The sequence below is a fragment of the Halichondria panicea genome, chromosome 1 (assembly GCF_963675165.1).
Source record: "Halichondria panicea chromosome 1, odHalPani1.1, whole genome shotgun sequence".
Taxonomy (NCBI): domain Eukaryota; kingdom Metazoa; phylum Porifera; class Demospongiae; order Suberitida; family Halichondriidae; genus Halichondria; species Halichondria panicea.
Window position 1 is genome coordinate 7,855,207 of NC_087377.1, and position 25,483 is coordinate 7,880,689.

Below are 25,483 nucleotides of genomic sequence, written 5' to 3' on the forward strand. Positions count from 1 at the left end.
CTTCATCAACCTGCGAACGCTTTTTCGCTTTTTAACATTAATTTTGTTGTTCATTTTTCATGGATAAAGTAACGAAGAGGAGAGTTGAAAGTCTGTAGGGAAGGAGCTTTGTATAATATCTATTTGCAGTTTGTTCGTTTATATATACAGTCATTATGCCGGCATGCGCAAGGTATACGGTAGTGTGTCTGTGTGTGTGTAGATCGACTGTTACAGCTGCTCGATGATAAATGAAGCTCAAAGAGTTTCTGTATAATTATTGTAGGCTGCTAATCATAATTATTTCTTGAATTGCAATTAGTTGGCTTTGCAAAATAATGCTTACGGTTATGTTTGCTTACTTTGAAAGCTAGTACAACGTACTTGTGTGTAGCAAAATAGGGGAATAACGAGAGAATGAAGTAAAATAAAAAGAATTAAGCATTATCCACCAGGACCGATGAATCCATCTAAAATGTTGTAAATTATATGTGCAGTGTATTCATTAATAATGGTACTGCATGTAGCTTCATTGCCTACACTGAGGCATCATCACCCTTTCAGTAACATTCATTTTTTTCTCAGGTCGCGTTGAAGGACACTTTGAAGGACTGCGACTGCCTTTGCTTGTTGACAGTCTCCCTGGGTACATCATCAACCTATGTAGAAAATGTAAGTATTACTTCTCAGTGTATCTAGCAATTATCCTATTATATCCCTAGCTCTTTGCTGGAGGGAGGAGAGCCTCATTGTCTGGTGGCATGCACTCCACTTGCCCTATTAAAATGGTAGTAAAGAATTTGTTTGATATAGATGTATAATTATACTGATATTCATATAAATTCTTTTTCAGAATCGAACTTTCAGTGAATTTCCACAATGGCACAGTTTCAATACCGTCTATTATGCAAGAAAGCAAGCTTCTTAACTCTTCCACAACGTGCCCTGGAGTATGCTCACTGTAGCTGACCTGGAGCTGAAAAGATTCCTTTATTAATTTATATTGTGCATACAATGTAGCCTTTTGCTGTATCTACATAAAATATTTGCCAGCCATTTATTTTATTTTTTTGTTTTTTTGTTTCTGCTTCTGGTAAAAAAGAAAAACTACCAAGAATGTATTTCCCTTCCCTTTGAGTATATTTTGGAGTGTTCACAGTGTGTAGTGAATGGGTTCTGAGCGCTTTTGCGCAAGAGAAAAAAACAGCTCGTTACTAAGGCTTGAATGGAAATTTCGGGGTCAAAGGTCGCGCCCACGGCAGCTCTTTTTATACTCAGAATTCTGGAAGCGACTAATCCGGTAATTAAAGCCAAAGCTTTATACCTCTTCCCTTGTTGTTCAGTCTTCAGAATAATGTTTTCTAAGCTTCAGAGAAGAGAGAAGCTTCAGCTAAGAGCCATTCCAATAATGATAAAACGGGAACTGACTTGTAGTACACGATAGTACACGAATATAAATGTCACGAAAGTGAACGAGAATATCCATTCGTCAGAATCTGACAAACGACTGACGCATGCGCAGACAACTAGTACCAGGCCTAGTTGTTCGCCTAACCGTTATAAAAGCGAAAACTCGGCCTGGGATCGAGGCTAGCATGTATATTAATTACTAGCCTCGATTCAAGGCCGATTAAAATACGTATTTTAATCGGCCTGGAATCGAGGCTAATTAATTACCTGAGGACTCCGGAGTGAAGTACAACTCATTTGGTATTCCACCTGCTGTGTTTGCAGTGTTGCTTTTACGAATTCTATGAGTGTTCCATTCCCAATAAAATCGATCCAAGTCAAATTGAATGAGATGAAAGAAGCAAAATCGGAGGCAATCTCTGTTGGAAGAGTATAACGTAATTATAGTATGCAAATGCATGCATATAATTATATATAATTATGTTGTAATAAGTATGATTCAATGAAAATAGACATCATAGCAATTACCGTTCAGGGATGCTTGTGTTATCGTACAAGTCATTGTACATCAAGCCCTATATAATTATCACAGAAATTGGAATTATTATAATTATGTTGCAATCGTGGATAATTATATCATGCATGCATGTGCATGTATTATTCTAGCTTTAATTATACAATACACTTGCATCTACACGCATGTGTATGTTAAAATTATTATATATATTTAAGACCCCGAGGAGAAGCACGATACATGGTAATAGAGATCTCTACTTACTTGAAAAAGTCAATTCACCAATAAATGCAAGATTTTAGCAACTGACTCCACAGTGCCTCGATTCTCTATGATTATTTATAATTATTATGCTAAAGTATAAGATACAGGTACGTATATATATAATATAATTATACTTGGTTTGATGTTGACCTCCCGTAACGGAAGCTGCTCAACCTACTCCTGCTGTCATTATGATTTCTTCGGAAGAATGGCTGAATGTAGGCCATGCAGATCACAGTTCTCAGTTCCATATAGTCACAGCGTAGCAATCGAGGGACTATACGTACTCCTGTGAATATTTTACTCGGTATAGTTACAAGCAAGCCAGCATGCTTCTTTACCATTCACATGCAGTCTCGACACTCAACAAAATAAGAATTTATCAATTTGGGATTTTTGTTTGTTGTACCCACTTTCAGCCACATAATACGCCTTGAGTATCTACGTGATAATAATGTGCATGGTCATTATAATTATAACTGCTGTGCATGTATAACTTGTACTCACCCATCAATGCAGCCATGTATAGAAAATCCATATGGTTTCAGTTTGTCATGCCCATCACAATGCCACATCTCATTTAGGCCCTATAAATTATGTTCATAAAACAATCACAATCTGAATTTGACAGCGGGCATGAACAATTAGTATACCTTAACACAATATTGTCTCCGTTTCAAGTGATGTGACTACCGTGCTAGACTTCCTTCTGCATGGGTCTAAATTTGCCAATATAATTATAGTCCCATAACTGTCTTCCTATAATTATATACCAGTATGAAATGTATGCAAATGCCAGTTATATATACACTATATGCACATTTATACCTTGCCACTGGTTCATTGTACGTCTGTCTAATTCTTTAATTTGCCACATTCTCCTATAACCAATAAGCTTTCCTGATCCTGCAAGCTCTCTCTGTATGCATGCACGTAGACTTCATGCATGTAGCCTTGTAGGATATAAAGACAGCAACCATGCCATATCATTACCTTTATTAACTTGTTTACTCTCCTTATATGCCTAGTTTGTTGATATGAGTTGCGTCACACTCTTCTTCTTAAATTAAGTTGCTGCAGTAAAAGCTTGAGAGTCCTCATTGAAATACAAATTCCATGGAGACTTCTCAGGAACTGCAGTATTGTTTTGTAAGGGTAGCCTTCCTTAAAATACCTGCTAACCAAGGTCTTTCTGAGCTCACTAACCATGGCTAGATTGTTCGCGCAAGATTATGATTTTACTTCTAAACTGGAATGACCTTTGACCTCACCGTATTTGCAAACGGCCTCGCTTCCAATGAGTGGTGACCTCTGACCTCTAGTAACTAGGAAGTGAATTGGCTTCTGTACTAATTAACACAAATTAAATTCCTAAGGCCTTGCCGTGAAAAGGACTATTGCTCTAGCTCTGTAGCTAGCTATAGCTGTCCGTCCGTCTAGTAGCTAACTAATTATGAGCAAGCAAATTAACTCAAGAATACTGACTAATCTTGTAAGTAAAGCATGCATTGTGTCACTGCCCATACCTTTTATATACTACCGGCTTTGAAGCTCAGACTGTGTGTATATTAAACCGAAATTGGATAATTATTACAGGTGCTGTGGGCTATTTATATTGCTCAGATTGGCTCAAAGCTAAAAGGTGAGTGAGGCTAGATATACCCCTAGTCTAGGTACATTAGATGTGCAAGTAGTGTAATTTGTGTATTGTGCATTGTTCAGGTTCCCTGTTTGCAGTATTCATACTGCTATTTTTTGTTAACCTTTGCATTTGTTGCTATAATACGACATATTTTCACAGTAAATTGTGTGTGACCCTTTAGCTCAGTGAAATTAATGTTCATAGCGTTTCTAATTACGCGCAAGTGGTATCATTAGCCTCCTTCATTGCACTGCTACTGACTGCTTGCGCATGTGCAAAATAGATATTTTTTCCCATAAAATTTATCGGAGAAAATATCCTAAAAGTCATACACAGAGCTATATAAATTATATAGCTATGTATATATGTATATAGCCAGCTAGAGACAGAGCTATAGGTTTGTTGTAAAGCTATTTTCTTTCTGACACCTCATTTTTGTGGCCATTTGGGACACAGCACACTACTTAGCAGTGGCGTAGGAAGATTTTTTGCAAGGGGGGCTTACAGTAGTCTGGCCACGCCCTCCCCAACTTTGTATTCGACTGAAAGAGACTGGAATTCGAGACTAGGCTCATACTGTCATAGATCAATCGTTATCTCTGTGGTAGATCTATCACTTTGCACTTTAGACTTTTGAAACCTAGCCCATTATGAAATAATCACGTAATTTACAGTTTAATAGCATGCAGCTGGCTGCAGCCAGCCAGCATGCTGTACTGTAGCTTAGCTAGCTCAACAGTTCAAGCCAGAGGAGGTACGACAAGCGGTTAAGTTCACGTGGCTGTTATTTCTTGATTGAGGCAAGAAAGACAAAAAAGTCGTTAAAAATACATTCCAATGACGACATTCAACTGGTGGCAAGTAAGCGCCATAAAGAGACAAGTTTAGAGCATAAAACTCAGTGAATTTGTTGCTGGCTAGTAGCTAGAGTTTTACAAGTACAGATTAGATTTGTTGTACGAACCAAGGCTCAGATGTTGGCAGTGATCCTATCCTGAATGCAGGCACAGAATACTTATTAAATACTCTAAAACAGAATTACACTAAAAACAATAATATCTCAAAATCTAAGTGGTGGTTGAAACTGGTTGAAAAGCTATTTCACATCAGTATAAGCAATCAACCAGCCTGATCTTAGAAACATCAAGTGTATTTCGAAAGATACACGCCAAACCAAATCCACTATCAAAGTACACAGTCTTGAATGATATTCATGCACAAGTTAATGAGATTCTTGATCCTTTTGGCTGGTCATGTGACCGTGTCGTACCTCCTCTGAGTTCAAGCTAAACATTGCTCTCCAACAAGGGGGAGCTCCAGCCCCTGGAGCCACCCCACTTCCTACGCCACTGCTTAGTATTAGCTTTATCATAGGTGCTATAGGATGACAAGCATGAAAAAGTGCTTTCTAGCTACTTCAAGTCACAAAAATCAAGATTATATTTTCTTAATTTCCAAATGATACTCACCATCAGGGGGCATAATTATGTATGTATAAGTGTTGGAGGGGTCTTTGCATTAGACACAATAAGTTTCCCGGGTTTTCGCAGGAGTTTTAAAGGCGAAACACGGATGGTTTCAGCATACGTGTTTCCCCGCGGTTTTAATCGAGGCTTACTTCCAACGTGGGGGTCTAAACCATGATAATTGTTTTTGCTGCATGTAAAATGTCGATCCATGAGCAGTTTTGCTGCTAAACGTCAACTTCATGAACTACTTGTGGCCATTTGGGACACAGCACACTACTTAGACAGAATCCTATAGCTACATGTATGTTATAGTACGTATTTAGCTAAACTAACACAAGCATGAAAAATGCTCTGTGTTAGACTAGCTACTTCACAACAATCAGGATCATATTTTTTCATTTCCAAATGACACTTACCATCGAGGGACACTTGGAGGGGTCTTTGAGATGCATGCATAAGACTCAATAAGTTTCCCGGGAAAGTTATTATCAAGTTCCCGAGGTAAAAGCGAAACACAGATTGTTTCTGAGCTACCACATAGAATTCATTGTGGAAGCATCACGTGGACCACTTCCGTTGCCAATCCCTCTCTATTCAACCTATATGGTTTTACAGAGTATAATTATACAATGTTATCCAAAGCCCCCCGGATACCGGAGTGATCAAGATTTAACGCATGTGCAAGCAGTCAATACCAGGCCCACTTCTCTGATGAAGTGTGACCTGGGATTGATAAGGTGGCATATTTTTGCGGATGTTATTTCAATTAGAGTAAAATCGAAAAATAATTGTACTGGAAAATACAATGATACGTACCACTAGCCTCGATCCCAGGTCGCACTTGATCAGGGAAGTGATAATAGAAGCGCCAAATTCACTAAATTGTTACTACGATTGAGCGCCAAATAAATTCTGGAATTATTTTTTGTTGGTACTTATGCCGCGGTGCGCATGCCCAAGCGAGGTATACGGTAGTGTGTGTGTATGTGGCTGTCTGTATATAGACTGCTTACATGCATCTGTTCAAGGATCAACTTAGTACTAGTAGTTAGCTTTGCACTAGAACACTAGGTATTGGTGGCTGCAAGAATGAGAAGAGAGCTGCAAGGCTCTACTGTACTGATGCAGTATAACCATTAATTTTAGCTTTTAGACTTTGTATTTTTGTCATCCTTTTTAGCATCAATCATGTCCCACTCTTTACAGATGCAGCAAAATTACCGTAAGAACATTATGATATCTGTGTGTATTAGCAATAGCCAGTAGCTTTATGTTATGTAGCTCTGACACATCCACCAAGGCATCAGCACTCGCTGTCCTTTCATTAGATTATAACGCGGCCTGAAATTGAAATTGAAATTGAACTGATACTCGTCGAAACAACTACTAGTAACCTACATTATATAGCGCCAAACTGGAAATATTGTTCTATTTATGCGCCACTGGAAAATTGTAATTAGTTATATAATATTAAATTAGGAGAAAGATGATAACTAGACATAAAATTATAGAATTCAGACCTGACCAATCAGATCAAGGATTGAAGGAAATTAAGGATGACAAGAAGCATATGCGTTCTATGCAGTCGGACGCATTTATATAGTCAACCTAACTATATGGCTGCTGTTAGTCAGTCAAGGAGCTGTAGTAAGTCAAGTTGACTGCACGAGTGCTCCTAGGCCACTTCTGGCTACTTGCAGTATCTAGAGTATCCACTTCCGTTCGTTGTGACGTCATTGTTTTACCACCACAAACGCTGTTATCCATATCTGCGCATGCAGTCGACACCACAGGCCCACTTACCTGATGATAGTGCAGCCTGAGATCGAGGGTAAGCTCACGACTACATGCAAGCTGCAGAACTAGAGTGCATAGTGACTATTGCTGTTGCTGAGTCAGCTTATTCTGTTCTTGCGCTATGTTATGCTTATAAGCCACCGACTGTGAAATTAATAATAATGCTGTTTGAGTTTAGAACTATTTCGAAAGGACCTTTGTTTATTTTGCTGTGGTGCTTAGCTAATTAGAAAGCACATGGACTGTACTCTTCCGATGGCCTCAAAAAATTCTTTAAAGCAGTAAACGTGCAGAAAGAACGCATGCCATTGAATATAGTCTCACAAGCCACGCTCGTTCACATGAAGGGTTTGGCAACAGTGTGCACGTCCCCAGTGGAATTTAACCCAGTCCAGTTAAATTATATGGAATAAGCTCTGAATTGTTTATGTTGCAAATAAAAGAAAGAGTTGTACAGAAAATAAATGGCCGATTAACAGTTGACTTGTCCTGTTGGAAATGTGGTGTGTAGTGTTAGAAATCGTTTTATGTGAGATTATTCTCTTTTATGTCTGCAGGAACTAAACTAACATGTTAGGCATATTGATTTATTAAATTGCGATAGCTATTTAATCAATGAGACACTCAAGCTAGCGTTATTTATATGCATGTACAGTGTAGTATATACCTGCTTCTGTTATAACAATGCAAATTTTAAATATAGGTATAAAACCGTACCGTAATAATTGTTTCTTGTACATGTACCTATATACAGTCCAGGCTACTCCAGGCCTCATACTGCCAGCAGAGAGAGAAATTGGACTGGGTTGTATACCAGAGGGCATGACTGTCAGTTATGAATGCACTGTCACTGATCCAACAGATTCCCCTGTGGCCAATACAGTATGGCTGGGAACTGCCTTCAACTGTCATTCAGCAGCATCTGCTACAACGAACAATCGGATCACTCTAGCTCATAGTCAGTTTCAGCTTGGAGCTGTTGCTGGTGATTGTGGAGATTTGTCTGCAATGATTATCAGATTTATTGGAAATGAATACACGTCAAGACTGGTTCTAACAAACACTACCGGGTTGAATGGAATGACTGTCATATGTACTTTGAGTGACAAAGCTGTTGGAAATGACACTGTCAAAATCGGAGGTGAGTATAACTACATGTATATCTACCTCACTGTGTCTAACTTTTGACAGCCTCTCCTCCTCCCCCTCGAATTTCCATGGTGGAGGTCACTTCTACTTCATCCTTCACTGTCAGTTGGACCCCGCCCTCCGATATCAGCAATGTAGGGAGCTACGTGTTCACTGTGACTGGAGAGGACTGTGGATGTGTAAACACCAATGTCAGTTCTGACATAACTAGTGTGATATGTTCTGATTACATGGTCAATGGTCAAACCTGCTACTTTGAAGTCAGTACTATCTCTAAAGACTGTGGTTTCAACAGTGAATCTGTGAATGAATCTGTGTCATTGATGGGTAAGCACTAAGTACATGTAGCTTACTTGTCAGTTTGTCATCAGTCTAGCTGCGTGTACATTTTGTAGTGCCTCCCACACCCGAACACTTCATGGTAACGTTTACTGAAGATGAATTAATAGTGGTGGGATTCATGCAGCCAGTAAGTTAAGATGTGAGGAAATAACTGTTTAAAACTATTTGATTAGATTGTTCCCCATCTTGCTATAACCTACACTGTGATGGTTGGAACCAACTTTTCAAGGAATTTCACTGAAGTGACTTGTAACGACACAAGCAGAAGATGTAATCTCACAATCCCTAATCCTAGCAACAGTTACAATGTCAGTGTCGTGGCCTCTAACATATTTGGCTCTGGACCTCCTGCACTTTATTTTGGTAAGATGTTAGATCCCTCCTACATGTACCCTTGCAATATAACTGTTGTGTTGCTTGACCCATGCACAGAATGCAATCCAGAAGATCTTGGTAGTAACCAGACTTCTCTCCGTGGACAAGGAATGGTCAATGTATCTAACGGACTAATTCACTACAGTGGTGTGTCTCCTGACTCTATTGCAACGTTACAATGCAATGATGGGTACAGAGCAAATTCCTTCCTCAACAGGACGTGCATGTTTGATGGACAATGGAGTGAGGGGGCATTGGAATGCGTTATAGTGGATGGAGAAACTATTTCGCCTCGTAAGTTAGAATTGTCTTTCTTGTTACATTCATCGTGCGTTATTGATATCAACCAATGTCTTTCATTCTATTGTATCGTGGTGCTTTGGAAATTACGATACATACACTTCTTCGAGTTACATTGACTTTGATTGAGGTGTTTGTAAATTGAGAAGCCCTCATCTTTGAAACCAGTATGGACAAAGCCATATTTTTTTCTTAGATACCATGCCTGCCTGTCCTCTTTACTGTGCTGTTTTGGTTGGCGTTTCCGTGCTCATATTGATAATCGTTTGCATTGCAATTGCACTCTACATTCTAAAGAAGTCCGGAAGAGAATGCTTCGCATCAATCAACACTTCTGATAAGATTCAACTTTGTGCAGTCAATCGAGAGTAAGCCTGTTTTTTCATCAATCATAATTATTCTATACCTATTTATAGGAGCCCAACCACAAATGAATCACCACTCTCCTCAGTTGATACGCAACCATCGAATGCCAAGATAAACGTAAACAGGTATATAAAATTATCTGAAAATCACATAGTCAACTGCAGATTATCATGTTTTGTCTACAGGAGCGAGCCATCCGAATCCGCTCAGGTGGATACCTATGCAAACCCTGAAGACTTCATTAAAACACCACCACTCATGCATCCACGAAAGCAGAACGAGGGGGCAGAGGATCAGAGGGATGTAGAGATCACTGAAGCGCCGGTGAGCCACAATTACTTGTCAGTATGTGTTCCTCATGTTTTTTAATAGGTCGGTCATATATAACCTTGGGTGTCACTATGGTCGTGCGGCTTAAAGTTAGCTTGTTTTGGCTATGACTGTATATAATTATAAGACTTGTAGTCTCTTTGTCTATATAATTATAGCTAGTTGCGGACATACGTACATGTACATGTAGGTGTAGCATCGATATAATTATACATGTAACTAACCATTTAACCCTTCATCGTGTATAATGATGCGACTATTATAATTGGCTTATTCTTGAACAGAATCTGATCACAGGCCTTGGTGCATCAAGCATGGCAAATCCCACTCAACAGGTATATATATACATAATAATGTCTTCGATATAATTATTTATACAGTCATGTATATATATAGGAACCAATCTTGCTAAGCATTTGTGATGGTCCAATTAGAATAAAGCGAAATGAAGCGTATGATCCAGTGACATTGCTGACTGAAAATGATGCCTACAATATTTTAAATATCAGAAGCGGTACGTGCAGTCAGATGACGGAAAGAAATTCTAGTCCACCCCACATATATGATGAGCCGATGCTTCTAACTCGTATACCAGCTGTGTGATTTGTTACAAACTATCGCACTGAAACGATTTATAATTAGTTTTATACCCGCGCACTGACTTATTGAACTGTTGTACATAATTATGACTTCTATAAAGCTTCAGGTGTATGTAGATTTATACAGTAACTTTTAAAGACCTCGTGCAGGTATTAAGACTAGTGCTCAGTGATATATATATTATGAAAATATCTAAAATGCTGTCTCAAAATGAGTTCACAGCCATTATAATTATAAACGCAATCCATTATATTGAAACTAACCCTTCACAGCTGTTTCTTTGAGCATGCATGCGTGCAGGTGTGACTCTATTGCAACGTTACAATGCAATGATGAGTACAGAGCACTCTCCCTCCTCAACAGGACCTGCGTGTTTGGTGGACGATGGAGTGATGATGCATTGGAGTGTGTATAGTGGATGCAGGTAAGTTAGATTGTCTTTCTCGTTACATTATGCAACATCGATATCTCAATACCTTTCATACTATTCGTAGTGCTTTAGAAAATAAATTACGTACATTCAGCCTATTGTGGAGTTACATTGACTTTTAAATGTAGGTTTTATTGTTATGTTCTGCTTGATGTGTTTTATGGAAGTTGAGAAGCCCTCAACTTTGCCTATTTTTTCTCAGAAATCACGACTTCCTGTCCTCTGTACTGTGCCAGCTGTTTTGGTTGATGTTTTTGTTGGAACCATGGTCATGTTAATAATCGTTTGTATTGCAATTGCACTCGGCATTCTGAAGATCTATGGAAAAGGAAGCATCGCTTCAAACAAAACGTCTCAATTTCAGGCAGTCAATCGAGAGTGATCCAGTAAAATGAGTTTCTTCATCGATCATTGTGATATTCTGTACTTAATAGGAGTCCAACTACAAATGAATCACCACTTTCCCCAGTCGACAAGCAACCATCAAAAGAAAAGATAAATATACACAGGTGAGTTGCTATAATCAACAGATTATCATAATTATGCAAGTTTTGGAAAACTACTATTTCGCCTCATAAGTTAGAATTGTCTTTCTTGTTACTTGATCAAATTCGTTGTTCAATATCTACTTCCTTCCCAATGCCTTTCGAATTATTGTTATAATGCGTTGTTATTATGCGTTTTAAGTAAATGTAAGTTGAGAAGCCCTCATCTTTGAAACCAGTATGGACAAAACGATTTTCTTTTCTCAGGTATCACGCCTGCCTGTCCTCTGTACTGTGCTGTTTTGGTTGGTGTTTTTGTGTCTGTAACCATGGTCGTGTTGATAATCGTTTGTATTGCAATTGCACTCTACATTCTGAAGAAGTATGGAAGAGAATGCTTCGTTTCAATCAACATGTCGAAACGGTTCAATTTCAAGCCAATCGGGAGTAAGTTTTAATCTAGTAAAAATGATTGAGTTTCTTCATCGATCATTGATTCTATACTTAGGAGTCCTATCACAAATAAATCACCACTTTCCCCAGTCGATACGCAGCCATCAAAAGCCAAGATTAATGTCAACATGTGAGTATTTATATTATGTACTCTATAATCAACTGTAGATTATCTGATATAATTTTGTCTACAGGAGCGAGCCATCCCAATCCGCTTAGGTAGATACGTATGCAAACCCTGAGGACTTCATTAAAACACCACCACACATGCATCCACGAAAGAAAGAGGTGGGCAGAGGATCAAGGGGAAGTTCTTACTGTAGAGATCACTAATGAAGAAGTGCCGGTGAGCCATGATTACTTGTTGGTATGTGTTGTTTTAAATTTATGTCCATCGTATGTAACTTTGGGTGTCGTTATTGTCGTGGTTTAAAGGTGGCTTGTTTTGCCTAGTACGCTGTATCGGTCGTAGTCTTTTTGTAATTGCGGACATACATGTACATGTAAGTGTAGCAGCATAATTGTCGATATTGATAGCTCTATTTAAGTGCATGAGAACACATGTGTTCATAGAGCAGCTTGTCACTGTTGTGTAGTGTTGGTATTTAGCTTTGTATACAGTATAGACATGCGTTAGTGTTGACATTATTATGAGCTCCAGGAAATGGAGTCATGAATTGAAACTACAACATTACTGATTTCATAGAAAATTCTGTTGTATAAACTTATAATGGTTTGTGTACTAAAAAGCGATTATCTGCACCTTGGCTACTTTGTTTCCCTGTATGATAGCAAATCTATCCATTGTTTTGCTGTTGTGATTGTTGAGTTTCACTTTCCTACGAATACGAATCACTGCAGTTGATTGTTGAGTTTCACAACTACTATAAGGATATCGAGTGTCTGTAAAAAAAAACAAAGATTTGACTTGTGACGGAATGTCAATTTAATCTAGCTGTATGACTGCATGTATTTAATTATGGTGATCCGTTAGTGTTGTACTAGCTGCTATAATTATGCCTCGAGGCGTAGCCGCACGAGGGATACGGTAAAGCTGACTGTGTGTCTGTGTGTCTGTTCCAGCTGTAACTGCTCAACGGTTGCAATGCGACGAAAGCTAACAGCTTCTATAGGCTTCTAGCCACGTTCTCTGGATTTTGATTCGTGGATTAGTAAACTAAAGCTTCTTTCTCGAGTTATGGCTAGTTTGACTCACATTGAAGGCTGTTGCAGTCTCTTCAGAATCTTTCATAGCATCATCTGTCCGCACAAACTTTCTATTCAACATATGAGTTAGCCTTGTACTAAAGCGCTAGCTTTTTGTTAGACAATACTCAGAAAATATCTGTTAAAACAGCTAGCTAGCAGTAGCCTAGTTGGGCGTGGCCCGACCGTCTCCCTGACGGGAGGTCGGGTTGCAAGCCTATCTGGGATTTGTTCTAGCGCCCTATCAGATTGCAGCATTTTTCACGTGCTTGGTTACACTTCCGTTTGCATCTAGTTGCGAAACCGCATGTAGTATGCTGTGGTTTACACGTCATCATGTCGGTTAACACCCACTTGAGAAGAAGATACTTTTAGCTACAATAATAGCTAGCATTGTTTCATGTTCTCTTTTCATTGATAATCATTGCTAGTTACAAAAATAATGTAGTGATGAGAAATAATATCTTATGAATTATTCATGAGCAATTAGTATACCGTAACCTTAACTAGTAGTACTTATTACCCATGGCCGCTCACGCGGCCATGGGTATACGTAGTTAGTCACGCGCCTCGGGTATACGTAGTAGTACGTCCGTTTGTTTGTCATAATAATATGTGAGTCTACTCACCTGGATGCCACAGCACTGCGTTTACAGCATGGATAGCCTCTACACAACCAGCTATTAGTGGCAGATTTCGATGTTAAAGCTTTGTTGTCACATAAAAGTCAGCAAAAGCTAAGAATTAAGCTAAACTTGCACGTTGCCTAGCTCTACACGCAACCTTTATTCGAGATAGATCTACGTAATCCGTTACCGGTCTCCATTAAAAGTAGGTTGTTGCTTCTTTAATACCCCTCTGATCTATGTATTCAGATTATGTCAACAGCCGAGGGTTAGCACTTCAGTGCTCTAGTAATAATTAAGTTGCTGGGCATTGTACCTTGCATTCATTAAAGATCGCCACCTTCCATCAAAGGCATGGGGTATTTTATCTATAATTATAGCTTACTGCTATGTGACTGTTTGCATGCATGGCGATAAAAGTGAGTTCCTAAACAATATTTACATATACTTCTGTAATCATGTAGCGTACAATGCACATGACTAGGAATTTTGTTGAAGGAACAAGTTTAAAATGCATGATTGTACATGTACCATCTACAGTGGCATATAGCCAGGGGGTGGCAAAGGGGGCAAATGCCTCCCCTTTTTCTGGATCTCTACTGCTCTGCTCAAGTTATTGTATCTGATTATCTTGCTGAGCACTCCCTTTCTTCGGAATCTTGCTGCAGTTAGCTAGCTAGCAAAACGATTTAGTCTAAACTGTGAGCTATTCTGGTCTAAATCTATAGACGTAGACAGTTCTTGTTCTTTGCTAAACGTACTTCTTCTATGCAAATAAAACATCAGGCCACACCCAACTAATAGAGAAGTCAATTATGTAAGAAGCGTGGCTTCCGGTCAAAATTTCGGCGCTGCGCGGCTGATAAGTTTTGCCCCCTCTTCCAAAAAATCCTGGCTACGCTCCTGATCTATTGTACAACATAACTATACAGGTATAGTTATGTTGTCTACATGTACATATATTATAGTCCTCTTTTAAATGGTAATATCTATGTACGTGCCCCACCTATCACAAAATGTGATGCAACATGGACAAATACTTGTGTGCACATTATGTATTGTCATTGTTGAACATAATTATTGTGGTTCCAGTAAATACCAAGGGAATAATTAGTATATCCTTGGTAGTTTTCAGTATAAATCTAGATGTACTCTTACTTTACCATGCAAGCTAGGTTATGATTTGAATGTCACATCAACTATTATACTCATCTGCATACATGTATACCAAAGTTTGGCTTTTTCAGATCATGAGGATATATAATTATAGTAAGATATAGACAGGGGCAAAACAAAAGCTTTCGAATCGTCAGCTATGTTATTATTTTGAGAAGAAGAGGATATGTGCAGAAACACCTTTACTATACCAGTGTGAGCTGTTCTGCATGGTTCAACTCCTGCATGGCGGTCAGAACTGCGAAAGGTAAAATGGCTTACAAAGATTGTTGATTCCGCAGTACTCCTCTGCATGAATGACCCCTCATTGAGTGGTGAGTTTGGCTTGTTAATATTATTGCAAATGTGTATGCCCACGTTGATTATATAGTGTCCATCTTAACCCCTCAAGTGATAAAGCTTTTCTCCTGTAGATAAGTGAATTAAGCTTTGCACATTACCTATAATGCATTTTATACAGGAGAAAGACCTCGAGCTCTCAGCTGTGAGAGTATGCCGATAACCTCTACCAACGGCCCCCACAAAAAAAGAAGAGAAAGCTTATTCGAAACACAAGTGTGCTATGTGTGATGAGTGCCAATCCCATGTAGCCTATAACTACCCTATATCGATCATGAGCATAAACTTTCTTGTAGAGTATTATGTTATAGTTAATTACTAGGCAACCAGTCAACAACTGATTTATTTACTGCAAAAACAGCAAAACAGTCATTTGAACATCAATGGAGACAGTCAAACTTGCTCTCACAGCCACTTGTGCCTCAGAAAATGCAGTTAGAACAGTTACAGCTGTCAGGTATGAGAGCTAGCTAGGTTCTAGACTACTGGAAGCTAAAACTTTGACCAGAACCGCCCACCACCAATATTCAGCAGCTGCCGTTTCAAATTAGTATTGCACAAGTCTACCAACACTGCTCTACCTCTGAGCCACAGCTTGACTAGAAAAACAGAGCAAGGATTGAACTGCAGTGTTTCAAGCCTCATGAACATGTAATAAGTAGCTTAGACTGCTAGCTAGCTCAGGTCAATATGACAATAGCACAAAACATAGTCTACAAGCCTTTTTGCATGCTGTATTGCTATTTTACTGTGTACAAATTGTCAAGATGATTCAAAAGTTGAATAGTGCTTGTAGGAAGTAAAAATATGAGCCATATTCCATACTTCCCTGGGGGAAGTAAAATATGGCTCATATTCACTGGAAATCACCTAGGATACGGACTGAATCAGTAAATAAGTGCAGTTATAGGCTTGGTGTCCTGTTAACATGTGTGGACTTATACAAGGAGTTCTCCTACTTATACCAAAAGAGTGCAACAGCTGCGTAATGCATGTATCTAAAATTGAATAGAATTGTGATAGCTGCAAAGAGATATAAGAGTGCAGACTTAATAGTGATTGTATTTTGGGGCAATGATGCTATCCTATACAGGAGAGATAGAGTGCAGTACAGACTAATAGTGAGTTGTATATGTATGCCCTCTTCTCTTTTATACACCCTTACTTATTAATTATGGCATTATACTATAGAGGTGCTGTATCTGCAGTCTCTTTAAAAGGAATGATTTAACGACGCACACAGCTTGATGTAGTATAGCATAAGTTATAATGGGGGGAAATGATGCAAAGTATTCTTGAAATGGTTCCTCTCCTACAGGTATTTCTGCCACTCCTGGTGTGTTCTGTAGCCCAGCTAAGGTGTTTTATTGTATACTTAGAACTTGTTACGTTTTGGGATGGTTTGGGGACTAACCACTGCATTTACCTCAGATACCCTCCCACCCATGTGAGTATAGTGACTGCGGTACAAAACTCAATACAACATGCAGATGTACAGATTGTCAATAGTAATTCACCTTAATTGATTGCACACATTGCGAGGATTTTCACCTTTCCCAAGCTTCAGTGACATGGTCACCACGACTCACCAGTGCTCTATATGTGTCTCGTTTTTCTCCCAAAGTTGGTGCTTATCAGTGTACGTACTCTACTTTTAATAGATCGGCTTGCTTATTATATATAGTGTCCAGTCCTAGTTGGTTAATTATGCCTCTGTGCGCATGCGCAAGCGAGGTATGCATTAGTGTGTCTGTGTAGACTGCTACATGCAGCTGCTCAAGGATCAATGAACTGTAAGTAAGAATTTCTATAGGCTTCTAGTTAACGGTTTCTTGGATTTTAATCCGTGGATTTGATAATAATCGGTCACCAGTGCTCTATATGTGGCCAATTTAGGATCGTTTTCCTTCCAAAGTTGGTGCTTCTCTACTCTAATAGATCGGCTTGCTTACTAGCGTCCAGTCCCAGTTGGTTAATTATGACTCGGTGCGCATGCGCAAGCGAGGTATACGTTAGAGTGTTTGTGTGTGTGTGTGTCTGTGCATGTGTCTGCATGTGTAAACTGTTACAGCTGCTCAAGGATCAATAAACTGTAAGTAAGAGTTCTATAGGCTTCTAGTTAACGTTTTAATTCGTAGATTTGCAAAATAATGCTTCCGGTTCTCGAGTTATGCCTATTTGGAATGCTATATATTGCAGCCTTTTCAAAAGAGTGCGTAGCAAACGTTGTCCATGGAGTGTTGCTACGCTTTTTGCCCTAAAAACGAAGCCGGTTTTTTCAGCCGCATTGCATTGGTACCATGAATTGAAGCAATTTACGTACTATCTCACTATAATGCTGAATGGTAGACAAGCATGCAGTAATCAACCTAGCCTCTTATCGAGATATAGGCAGCTTATACTTTCGCACCACTCTCCTCCACAACTTTCTATATCCTAGTAGACTTCCTGAACCCTGCAACTCTTTCTGCGAATGTGATATTGACTTATACAAGGTCAACTACATTACAGAAATTGCTTCAATAATAGCCAGTAGCCGTCTCCTATAGTCAAGGGATTACGTCTCCTCAATCTTAGATTACGCAGTACTCTTTTTAAATGTCTCAAGGAGATAGAGATCCCATGTTGAGCATAATTATAGGAATTCTCTGATTGTTTCGTATGTGTATCCTTTATAAAAGTACGTCTTAATAATCCTATTCCTGCTTGATTCAGACATGCATGTAGACTTGTCTAGTACTGTACTAGTATAGATCTAGTACAGTGCAGTACTGTTCACATAATAATTATAGTATCTATGCGGAAGTCTTGCCATGCGTGCTATGCCCAAAACGGATGGGTCAAAGGTCAAAGTTGCTTGTGCACTGGAACCTGGAGAAATTTAAAGCTTGAACCTTAATGACCTGGGGATGTCCCTAATGGGCTTCCGTAAAAATGGGACTTACTCCCAGTGAAAACTAATTTTAGTTATTGGTATCTTTGATTTTATGATCATGCTGCATGGCATTAGATGTTGTTAAACTGAGTATATCCAGCTATATATATACAACTGGATACCCTCGAGCTCACACCTTAATTGATTCGTCAAATTGGTAACATTAAAATTCGTCACCAAATTTACTCGCTATATATACGGCTTATTATAATCACAACCATCCAATTATGTGCTTATACAGAGATGAAGCAAGTGGTGTGCGAAGCTCCTCCACATGATGTTGTCAACATGGTGGTTGGGTCAGATGTTCTTGTAGTAGGTATGTTAATTCACAAATTGCGCAAATTGAGTATATTATAATATAGCAATTGTTAAAATACCAATTGTACTCTCGTTCATTGCACTCTCGTTCATTGCAATTATGATGCAATAAATGTTTGTCGGTTCCAGCATAGATAGTGGAGGATGGGGATTGGCAACTCACTCACGTGAGCTTATGTTTGCAATGTAGCTGAGCCAGAGCTGAGCAGCACATCCGCTATTCGCCTAGGTATTGCGCGGGAGGTTTTACCAACACACAAAACAGACTTGCCTCTCTTGAAGTAGAGGTCAACAGCATTCATAACTGCATGTACATACCACACCAACAGTAAAGTAGGCATCATATGGAAACCACGGGAAAAAACAAAAGCGTGATTTATTTCAGATCTCCAGTGTTTTGTCTCTATTTGGTAAGTTTTTTTGTCTTTTGTACCTTTGTAATCTTCTGGATAGCTAGATTATGAAAAGAATGATACAGATATTTGATTAGAAGCATTGTTAAAGCAATACTTTTGTTATGTATTATGCTTATAAAATATGAGATTGTTTAGTGGAATTAGATACCCCCATTGTTCTCCCTCTGTCAACAGTTCCTTAACAGCTCAAACACTTTTTCTTTGCCGTATGGAGTCTATGATACTATATGTATCGTAATGAGCTCTAATTCTGTCTAGACGATGTTTGTACTGTCATATTTACATGTTTGTTTCATTACTAATTATTGCAGCAATGCCTCGAAAAGGCTGCTTTCAGCATAGGAAAGCACACCTGAAGAGTCGAAGGGAACAGCCTAAACGTGTAGATACAAGTAATATTCAGTTGCCGAGTAGTTCCTGGAGTTGCCAAAAGACGACTAAGAAGGCAGTCTATTATAAAATAGAGACAAGTGGTGAAGCCTCTGTTGAACCAGCTATTATTACCCATACAGTAACCATTAATGATAATGGAACGTGGATCCTACATGTGTACAAGAGAGAAGTTACAAAATGTGATGAAGTAAAGCAGTTTCCAGCTTCCCTTACTCAAGCTCAAGTTTCAGAGTTACTTTTGATATTGGACCGTATGACGCTGTGTGCTGGTCATCCAGATGAGAATTTTGTGATCATGATACAATCAAAGAAGGGAAAAATAATTTCACGTACCGGTGATGTCACTTCATATTTAGATGAAAATCCTGTTGAATTCTGTGGGAAAAAATATCCCAAAACTGTTCGAAGTGCTGATTGTAGTGCTATCGCAGCTGGGCGATGTGGTGCATGTGTGAAGTATAGAGCTATTTTATAATTATTATTTTCTATATATAAACAATGGAAGAAATCGTGTACAACTAGTCCCAGTAGTCATTGCAATGAAAGATACCTAAAAACCCCAGAAAAGAAGGACAAAATGTCGAAGCTACGTTCCCAAGTTAATGCCTTGGACAAGAGAATCTTAAGATTACAAGAGAAAGTTGCAACGCTAATTGAGTCTAGAGGAGAGCCAGTTGGTGATGATTTGCATACTGATCTATGTTCAATTATGCAAGAAAATAACGATAAAATATGCGCAGATTTTCCTGAAGGAATCTTCCAATGGTATGGAATGAGCAGAAAAAGGCTGCCTCTGTAAAGAATGGTACAGGAATGAGGTGGCATCCATTAATGATTAAGTGGTGCGTAAACCTGAAACTTATTTCTTCGAGTGCTTACAATGCCTTGCGCACAAGTGGTTTCTTGAAACTCCCATCTGAAAGAACTCTTCGAGACTACTCAAATGTGTTTGAGAGTAAAGTAGGTTTTCAAGATGAGGTAGACAAACAATTGCTTGATCAAAATCTTTGCCACCTTCAGGAAAATTTGTTGGTTTAATTCTTGATGAAATGAAGCTTAAAGAAGGTATTGTGGTATTGTGTACAACAAGACGAGTGGCAGTGTTATTGGTTTCACAAGCATTGGTGATATTAATGATGATCTACTGAAGCTTGAGAGAGAAGAAGATGATCATTATTTGGTGAAGCAAGTCTTGGTACTAATGGTACGTGGTACTATGTTTAAACTGTCATTCCCGTACGCTCATTTTGGGACTGAAGGTATTACGGCAGACTTGCTCTACCCAATTGTTTGGGAAGCCGTTAGAAGGTTAGAAGTTAAAGTAATATCTGTGACTGCCGACGGTGCAAGTCCAAACAGGAAGTTTTTTAGAATGCACCAAAACCCCAAAGTCAACGCTATACCTACATCCATAAGGTCCGGAACCCTTACACTGTTCAGGGTCGTTGGGTTTATTTCTTTGCCGACCCACCACACTTGATGAAGACGATTAGAAATTGCTGGTCACATTCAGGATTTCAGGGTACTCGACTAATGAAAGTAAGAAAAAAATTAATGTTCTATCTATTTTGTGTAACTGTACATGCTGTGTAATTTATAGATATCTGGAAAGTTCATCGAATGGAGGCATCTCATTAATCTCTATAACAAAGTTTCAAGTACCGCTTCCACTTTAAAAGGCTTATCTCTACTTCCCAAACTAAAGCTAGAGCATGTCAAGCTTACTTCCTTTTCAAGAATGAGGGTTGATCTGGCCGCACAAGTAAGTCTACTTATTAATAATAATACTTGTACATGCATTTGCGCAATGTGAATTAATTATCTTTGATATCAAACACATGCATTGCATAGGTTTTGAGCCAGAGTTTCGCGAACGCTTTTCATTATTTTGATGACCCTGATACAGTTGAAACTCAGCGTTTTGTTTCCTATTTCGACAAATTTTTCGATTGTTTAAATGTACGCAGTAAGGTTGAGTGGGTCGGTAAACGAAAACCAAATTTGAAGCCATACATTTCCCCATCAGATGAGCGTTTAAACGTAAGATACTTATTGTCATCAATTCTTTGATATTGCTTTTTTTATACAGTGGCTTGAAAATGATTTTTTAGCCTACTTTCATGAGTGGGAGGACTCGGTGAAAGATTTACCACCAACTGAAAAGAACAAAATGACACTCTCTAGGGAGACGCTGGAAGGTATTCAAATTACAGGTAATTAAGGCTAATTAGGCCATTAACTCACACTGATAAGTTTTTATTTATTTATGTAGTCAAGTCTTTTGTGGAGATGGTGAGATACCTACTCAGCTTGGATTCATCCTCGTTTCTGTTGAGTGAACGAATATCTCAGGACCCCTTGGAACATTACTTTGGAAACCAGAGGGGGTGTGGTGGAAGAAATGATCATCCCACTCTACACCAGTGTGTTAAGAATGCTCCAGCGCTTTGAATGAAAAAATCTTATGCATTAGATCAAGTAAAAGGAAACTGTAGGCGTAAACGTCTTTTAAGTAAAGATATGGAAATAGATAGCACTCACTACCAAAACGTAAACAAACATAAATGTTCCATTTATACTTTTCCTTAAACTAGTTGATTTTTGTACTGTCTTCTTCTGACGATGTTTGTATGCTTCTACCCATGAAGCAACCATTGAAAAACCTCTTACAGTAACCCACAATTTAATTATTTCCAGTTCCTCAGATTGTTCTGGATCATCAATGTCTTGTGACAGAATACACCCAAAAAACTGCACATTTTCATTTGCCGCAATAACATCATGGACATTTTGCTTGAAGCTCTCTTTATTTGCAGTTCGACTGAGCATGTGACTTTCTAACACAGTTTTAACAACTTTTTCAATGGCAACAAAAAGAGAGAAAGAGTTGTCATTTAGAGGAAACAAACCACCCCGATTTACCAGATCAAACCACTTATATAGTTGTATACGACATGATGTCACTGCCTTCACTGACAACACCCATGTCTCCTAAACAGGTAATGAACCGAGAGAACTTCTCACCTTTTCTTTTTTCGAATCGTTTCAAAAGTGAGTGGGGAACAAACCCTGCTGCGTACCGAAGAGCATTGAGCTCATCTCCGCTTAGACATAATATAGGTTCCTTTTCTTTGCAACTCTTACAGTTCGTAGAAAATTCATCCTTAATCATCCCTTCAAATAATTGTTCGTAGACAGCTTGCATGCAAATCGGATCGAACACGTCAATTTTCAATCTGAACAGTAATTCGTTCCATTTAGAGACGAGAACACCTTCTGTGTCATTTCTTAGTTGATGAAATAAGTAAGACCGACAACCTTGTCCTCTTTATTGCTGCTGCATATTTATTGTCATAGGTATCTTTAACCTGCTGCTGAAGAAACCGTGTGACAGTGACAGAGAAACTCTCAAATACATCTGCATTTTCTTCACTGATGACTTTGTCCAACATTTCCTTTGTCCTCTCATTCACCTCAATGCTCCTGCTATTTCCTGACATAGGTATGCATTTCTCTATAGCTCCATGCACGTAAAGCACTAAGCATCAATGCACTAGCCATAGTGAGCGGTATTATCAGCTGTACTGTGTGAGCAATAATTTAGCAGCATGTGCATAAATAACCCTTTCACCACGAACGAAGGCAGCAAAGAAAGAAAGTAGGTTTTATTGTATGACTATTAACCCGTTAGCAGATGTGCCGCTTGTACGGCTGGAGTTGCCAATCCCCTTCCTCCACTATCTATGGTTCCAGCCAGCAATCAGCCTGAATGTGCAGCCAGCAATCAACCTGAATGTGCAGCCAGCAATCAACCTGAATATGCAGTAACCGGCAAATCTGATGCTGAGCAAGACATTCTGGACATGGTAATGATTGCCCATGACGAAGAACTACAGACGAGCCTAAGAGATGAAGGTGTGTGTTATGTAGTAGCTAGATTTACTGCTACACGGCTATCTTTATTGTCTTGGTTAAAAGATCATAATTATATTATCGAGACTCAAGTGATTACAAAACATTGCATAATAAGTTGAACAATACAGCCGGCTGCGCAGAGCGCAATGCCCAACCGGATATGACTACAAAAATCAATAAGGTAAATACCAGGTTAGGAATAAGTCCAAAACATTACAATTCTCCCTCCTTAACCCTTTAACCGTCACGGGCCACGATCGTGGCCCGCAATAGTGACTTTTTTTGCGAAATTCTAATTCTGCGATACTTAGGAAGTAGCTCGAACTACACACATCCCTGTATAGAGGAAGAGCTCTAGAATCACGTGCAATTTAGTCTAGAATTTTCCAAGCCACGTTGCTATATTAAAATTTCATTAGCATCTTACCGCACGAAGTTTATAGCTATGGCTAGGTTGTTTACTTGTGCCGATGTGCTTGAAAAGCTTGAGGACAGCAATGGCGATGTCTCCTCTGGTGATGACAGTGCCTATGAAGGAGAGGAGATAGTAGGATACCTCCCAAAGGCTACCAGCTTTATGCCAGACGCTGATGAACTGTCTGGGACTGAGAACATGCAAGACATGGACCTAGACGCTAGAGCTATGGACCAGGACGGTGAAAGACCAGGAGAGGGCTCACTGTGTGACTCTGGCAAGTAGTATAGTATAGCTAGAATATCAGTATAGTATAGCTAAAATAGAATTAGCAGTAATGAACAGTCTTTATGTGAGCTTGTAAATTTCATAGATCGTTCACCGATATAGTATTACATGTACGTATTGTACTTCAAATTGATATATAGCACTGTTACATTCATAATTATGATGTGAAAATCAAGCTTAGTCAAGCCTTTATACCATATGATAGGCTGATCCATAAAAAAAAATTTTTGGATTTTATCTCACCGCTGGCCGAGCATTTAAATTGATAAAAACGGGTGAGCGTAATAACCGTGGTTGTTATGGCAACACATGTTGCACCATTTTATTCCTTGTTGTATGGGCATTCTATTGGTATGTGGTTGCTAGGCATTTTATTGCTTTGGAAACCCGATAGAGAATTTACAGACATTTCACTTCACTGTTGATTAAGAATCCGACGGTTAAAGGGTTAATGAGGAACATAAAATAAACGTCAATCAGTTCTATATCCGTACCTATCAGGTTCCTTTCGAATTCGGGATGATGTTCGAGTAGGAATCAACGGTGATTCAGGTTGTTCCGGTTGTTCAGGTTGTTCAGGTGGTTCCGGTTGTTCAGGTGGTTCAGATTGGTCAGGTTGTTCTGGTTGTACAGGTTGTTCAGTTGGCGAGTCTGTCTCGGTTCCATCTGGTTCCATTCCAGAATCGAGCTGATTACTATTTTCTGTTGGTATAGCATCATTGTCAGTTTCGATTCGTAGTTTCAATTGATCAGCATGTTTCCTAACTCTCTGGCCATTCTCCAGGAGCAACCCATACATTACCGATCCTAGTCGCTCGGTGATTGTTCCAGGTAGCCAACGCGGCCCCCTTACTTAGTTCTTAGCATATACGAAATCACCAACACTGAAATTCCGTAGCTTGGCATGACTGTCATGTCCTCTCGTCTGATTATCTCTGCATGTATCAGCTTTGGTCTGTAGATGAGGTTGAAGGCAGTCCAGGAGCGATCGTAACTTCCTCCCAAACATCAGCTCAGCAGGAGAAACTCCTGTACTGCTGTGTGGAGTCAAACGATAATTGAATAGGAATCGTGAGATTTTTGTTTCCAAAGAACCTTCTTGTAACTTCTTCATTCCAGCCTTAAACGTTTGTACCGATCTCTCAGCCAACCCATTCGAAGCTGGGTGGTATGGCGGAGTCCTAACGTGTCTCACTCCGTTGCTCTTGAGAAACTCGGCAAATTCACTGCTTGTGAACGTTGTAGCATTGTCTGAGACAATCACTTCTGGTAATCCCAGTGAGGCAAATGACTTCCTCATGAGTTCGATCGTAACAGCACTCGTCGTAGTGGTAGTCATGTGTACTTTCAGCCATTTCGAATGTGCGTCAGACATAATCAAAAAACATTTTGCCCATAAAAGGACCGGCATAGTCCACATGGACTCGAGACCATGGTTTGTTTGGCCATGCCCATGGATGCAAGGGTACAACAGGGGGTGTTTTCTGTTGAGTCTGGCATATCACACAAGATTTGCATACTCCTTCTAATTCTGCATCAATTTTCGGC

At 39.2% G+C, this 25,483-nt stretch overlaps 2 protein-coding genes and 1 long non-coding RNA gene across 6 annotated transcripts in view; 2 read left to right on the plus strand and 1 right to left on the minus strand.

The window, feature by feature from the left end:
* Positions 1-15: 15 nt before the first annotated feature.
* Positions 16-879, plus strand: LOC135330792 (uncharacterized). Of its 3 annotated transcripts, XR_010392876.1 has the most exons (3): positions 16-651; positions 702-767; positions 833-879. It is a non-coding gene; the product is annotated as an uncharacterized LOC135330792 (long non-coding RNA). The 3 variants fall into 3 exon arrangements; XR_010392875.1 differs by having other exon boundaries at positions 16-767; XR_010392874.1 differs by lacking the exon at positions 702-767.
* A 777-nt stretch (positions 880-1,656) lies between these two features.
* LOC135340086 (uncharacterized) overlaps positions 1,657-25,483 on the minus strand; it is a gene marked incomplete at its 3' end in the record, with an annotated part of 31,098 nt that continues 7,271 nt past the window's right edge. Inside the window, 2 exon segments of the mRNA XM_064536400.1 lie at positions 1,657-1,808; positions 1,918-1,964. Coding sequence (XP_064392470.1) covers positions 1,657-1,808; positions 1,918-1,964 — 199 coding nt within the window.
* On the plus strand, positions 3,519-21,956 carry LOC135339087 (uncharacterized). 2 transcript variants are annotated; one of them, XM_064535210.1, is made up of 23 exons: positions 3,519-3,659; positions 3,764-3,809; positions 7,830-8,216; positions 8,267-8,551; positions 8,620-8,693; positions 8,740-8,929; positions 8,999-9,235; positions 9,438-9,609; positions 9,658-9,732; positions 9,793-9,931; positions 10,222-10,272; positions 10,334-10,451; positions 10,838-10,961; positions 11,170-11,476; positions 11,720-11,899; positions 11,961-12,035; positions 12,100-12,251; positions 18,429-18,506; positions 19,236-20,856; positions 20,918-21,079; positions 21,169-21,357; positions 21,407-21,530; positions 21,590-21,956. In XM_064535210.1, exons 1-14 carry the CDS (start codon positions 3,621-3,623, stop codon positions 11,243-11,245), a joined length of 2,013 nt encoding a protein of 670 aa, XP_064391280.1. In that variant the 5' UTR covers positions 3,519-3,620; the 3' UTR covers positions 11,246-11,476; positions 11,720-11,899; positions 11,961-12,035; positions 12,100-12,251; positions 18,429-18,506; positions 19,236-20,856; positions 20,918-21,079; positions 21,169-21,357; positions 21,407-21,530; positions 21,590-21,956. The 2 variants fall into 2 exon arrangements, with proteins under 2 accessions (XP_064391280.1, XP_064391288.1); XM_064535218.1 differs by lacking the exons at positions 10,334-10,451; positions 11,170-11,476; positions 11,720-11,899; ... (6 more) ...; positions 21,407-21,530; positions 21,590-21,956 and having other exon boundaries at positions 10,838-10,858.